This window comes from Otolemur garnettii, unplaced genomic scaffold (assembly GCF_000181295.1).
Source record: "Otolemur garnettii isolate 467f Iridium unplaced genomic scaffold, OtoGar3 scaffold00014, whole genome shotgun sequence".
Lineage (NCBI taxonomy): Eukaryota > Metazoa > Chordata > Mammalia > Primates > Galagidae > Otolemur > Otolemur garnettii.
This window is the reverse complement of record NW_003852409.1, coordinates 27,797,268-27,801,004: the sequence shown is the minus strand read 5'-3', so window position 1 is coordinate 27,801,004 and position 3,737 is coordinate 27,797,268. Positions and strand designations below refer to the sequence as shown.

Here is a 3,737-nt window from a genome sequence, read left to right as displayed (position 1 = left end):
CGAGTCTCCTGTCTCAGCCTCCCAAGTAGCTGGGACCACAGGCGCCTGCCACAACGCCTGGCTATTTTTTGGTTGCAGCCGTCATTGTTGTTTGGCTGGCTGCGTTGGATTTGAACCCGCCACCTTGGGTGTACGTGGCTGGCGCCTTAGCCACTTGAGCCACAGGCGCCGAGCCAAACCACTGATTTTGTGGTAGTTTGTTATAGCAGCCTGAACAGAGTAAAACAACTAGTAATACAGTGGTTCTCAACCTTCCTAATGCCACAGCCCTTTAATACAGTTCCTCATTCATGTTGTGACCTCCAACCATAAAATTATTTTTGTTGCTTCTTCTTAACTATAATTTTGCTACTGTTGTAAACCATAATGTAAATACCTGATATGCAGGATATATTTAGGTGACGCCTGTGAAAGGGTCATTCGACCCCCAAAGGGGTCACGACCCACAGGTTGAGAACCACTGTAGTAATAGGTGACACATGTTAAAACTTTATGTTCAGGGCTCAGTTTTAGGGACTGACAAATACTGATTTATTTAATCCACCTCACAGTTCTGTGAGGTAGATTATATTTGTTATTACAGTTTGCAAAGGAGGAAACTGATGCACAGTGAAGTTGAGTAATTGGCCCAAGTTCTTACAGCTTGTAAGTGGTGAAGCTAGAACTTGAACTAAGGTCTTCTGACTGCATAGACTCTCCTTATAATTGTCTGCAGTTCTCTCAGTAAATATTGGATGGACAAGTGGCTAAACAGGGAAATAAATAAAGTGAATTGTTCAACCATCTTTTTTTTTTTCTTTTTTTGAGACAGAGTCTTACTACGTAGCCCTTGGTAAAGTGCTGTGGTGTCACAGCTCACAGCAACCTCAAACTCTTGGGCTTAAGTGATTCTCTTGTTTTAGCCTCCTGAGTAGCTGGGACTACAGGCGCTCCCCACAACACCTGGCTAATTTTTGTTGCAGTTGTCATTATTTAGCTGGCCTGGGATGGGTTGGAACCCACCAGCCTGGGTGTATGTGGCTGGCGCCATAACCACTGTACTATGGGCACTGAGCCAGTGTTAAACCATCTTTAAAAACATTGTGGGAATAAAATGGGAAAATGATTAAAGATTGGGTGTTCATATTTTAAATGTTACTAGATATGATAATAGTATTGTGGGTGTGAAGAACAGTGTCCTTAATTTTTAGAAATGATGACTGAAGAATTTAGTATGAAGTGCCTGGTTGTCTTTTATTTAAATTACTTCAGCAAGATAAAAATTGATGGAAAAAATATGGGAGCATGTCAGCAATTGTTAAAGTAGATGAAGAATGTTTATTAGACTAATCTGCGTTTTCAACAATTTTATAATAAAAAGTAAAAAGATTATTAAAACTGAGTCATTTATTAGCAATAGCAAATAGTAGTACAGTAACAGTAGTACTCACATGTTTTAAATCTGAACTGGGGCTGAGCATAGTGGCTCACACCGCTAATCCTAGCCCTCTGGGAGACCAAGGTGGGAGGATCCTTTGCGCTCAGGAGCTCAAGACTAGGCCAAGCAAGAACAAGATCCCATCTCTACAAAAAAATAGAAGGATTAGTCAGATGTCGAGGTGGGCACCTGTAGTCCCAGCTACTTGGGAAGCTGAGGCAGGAGGATCTCTTGAGCCTAAGAGTTTGAGATTAATGTGATCTAGCCTAGGCCTGGGGCAACAGACTGAGATTCATCTCAAAAAATAATTTTAAAAATTAAAATGAAGTAAAATAAAATAATCTGAATTATTGGGGAAAGTATGTATATGTCTCATTAATATATAATGCTTTAGATTGATATCCTTTGGTTTTATAGATGAGGATATGAAACTTTATCAATGAAAGCTTTTTTTTTTTTTATTATTTTTAAAAAAAATATAGGGTCTCACTCTGTCATCCAGGCTCAATAATAGCTCAATTCCTGGGCTGGAGCAATTCTCTCATCTCAGCTTCCCAAGTACCTAGAATTACAATCACCACACCTGGCTGATTTAAAAATTTTGTAGAAGAGGTAGAATCTTGCTGTGTGAACCAGGGTAGAATGCAGTGGCTTGCTGCAGCCTCTAACTTCTGGCCTCATGCTATCCTCCCACCTCAACCTCCTATAGTGCTAGATAGGATTCTAAGCATGAGTCACTATGTCCAGCCCAGGAAAGATTCTTAGTTGTAGTAACAGCTTTTGATCCTTTAAGAACCCTCTCCCTTTTATCTCAGGACTTTACCTTTGGAAAGATAAAGTGATTTCTTTACTTTATCATTGCAAATATATATTTTGTATTATGTATTTGATGCAGTGTAATCAGGATGGGTTTCTTTACTCTCATTTATTTCAATAGCATGCATATACGTACACATGATTAGCATCTTATCTTTCTTTCATATTCTTTTTTATTTTTTTTGAGACAGGAGCCTCAAGCTGTCCCCCTGGGTAGAGTGTTGTGGCATCTCAGCTCACAGCAACCTCCAACTCCTGGGCTCAAGCGAGTCTCCTGCCTCCGCCTCCCAAGTAGTTGGGACCACAGGCGCCCGCCACAACGCCCGGCTATTTTTTGGTTGCAGCCATCATTGTTGTTTGGTGGGCCTGGGCTGGACTCGAACCCGCCACCTTGGGTGTACATGGCTGGCACCTTAGCCACTTGAGCCACAGGTGCCGAGACCTTTCTTTCATATTCTAAGAGGGAGGTAGTGTCATTTCCACTCCCAGGTTGAGATAAGCTTTTCAGTGATTACAATTAATTAAAGTGTAACAAACCTAAATAAGAATTGTTGGCTCGGGGCCAATGCTCAGTGGTTAGGGCACCAGCCACATATTTCCAGCTAGTGGGTTCCAACTCCACCGGGGACTGCTAAACAACAATGACAACTTGTGGCGGGTGCCTGTAGTCCCAGGTACTTGGGAGGCTGAGGCAAAGAGTATCACTTAAGCCCAAGAATTTGAGGTTGCTGTGAGCTGTGATATCATAGCAGCCTACTGAGGGTGACATAGTGAGACTCTGTCTCCAAAAAAGAAAAAAAAAAGAATTGCTTTCTGGCTTAGTACTGTGGTGTGACACCACTGAAAACCCACATAAATACAACTTCTCTTTGTGTATATCTCAACAGGCTTCTGATGGAAGCAGCTCCAGGGAAGATATTTCATCCCAGCTTTTCAGAAGAAATGAACAGATCCGCAAGTTAGAGGCCAGACTTTCTGGTATGTCTGAAAACTCATAAAAAGTAAACACCAGGAAACTTGCCGTACCTGACTCTCTTTTCTGTATAAAACACCCATATAGGATAACTTAGTAGTTATTTTGACATGTCATTTTGATGTCTTTAGTCAGAAAGGACCAATGTGTACTCTCTTGGTTTCTTTTTCTTTCTTTTTTTTTTTTTTTAGTATACTGAATAGTGTAAATTCAACATTGAGTTTGAAAGTTTATTTTAAAAAAAAAAACTTTTTTTTTCTGTTCTTGAGGTTTCTAGCCATGGACATTAAAGATATTAAAATATATGTGGAATAGATTTGACCATCTTCTGCCAATAGCACAGCTTACTTTCTGGTGAATAGTATTTATACTGAATGGCTGATGCCTTTTGAATTCATCAGCACCAAAGGGGTTTTGGTGCTGTGTGGCCACTTGCTACAGTTCACATCACCTGTGTGAGTGTTTTTCTAGGTCTTTAGGCCACTTTTCTTTTTTTTTTTTTTTTTTTTTGACACAGAGCCTCAAGCTGTC

General features: G+C 40.4%; 1 protein-coding gene across 1 annotated transcript in view; it reads left to right on the top strand.

Annotated features, from left to right (window-relative positions):
* Positions 1-3,737, top strand: part of GOLGA1 (golgin A1) — a 78,468-nt gene that overhangs the window by 7,416 nt on the left and 67,315 nt on the right. The window contains exon 4 of the mRNA XM_012802337.2: positions 3,121-3,211. Coding sequence (XP_012657791.1) covers positions 3,121-3,211 — 91 coding nt within the window. The remainder of the gene's footprint in view (positions 1-3,120; positions 3,212-3,737) is intronic.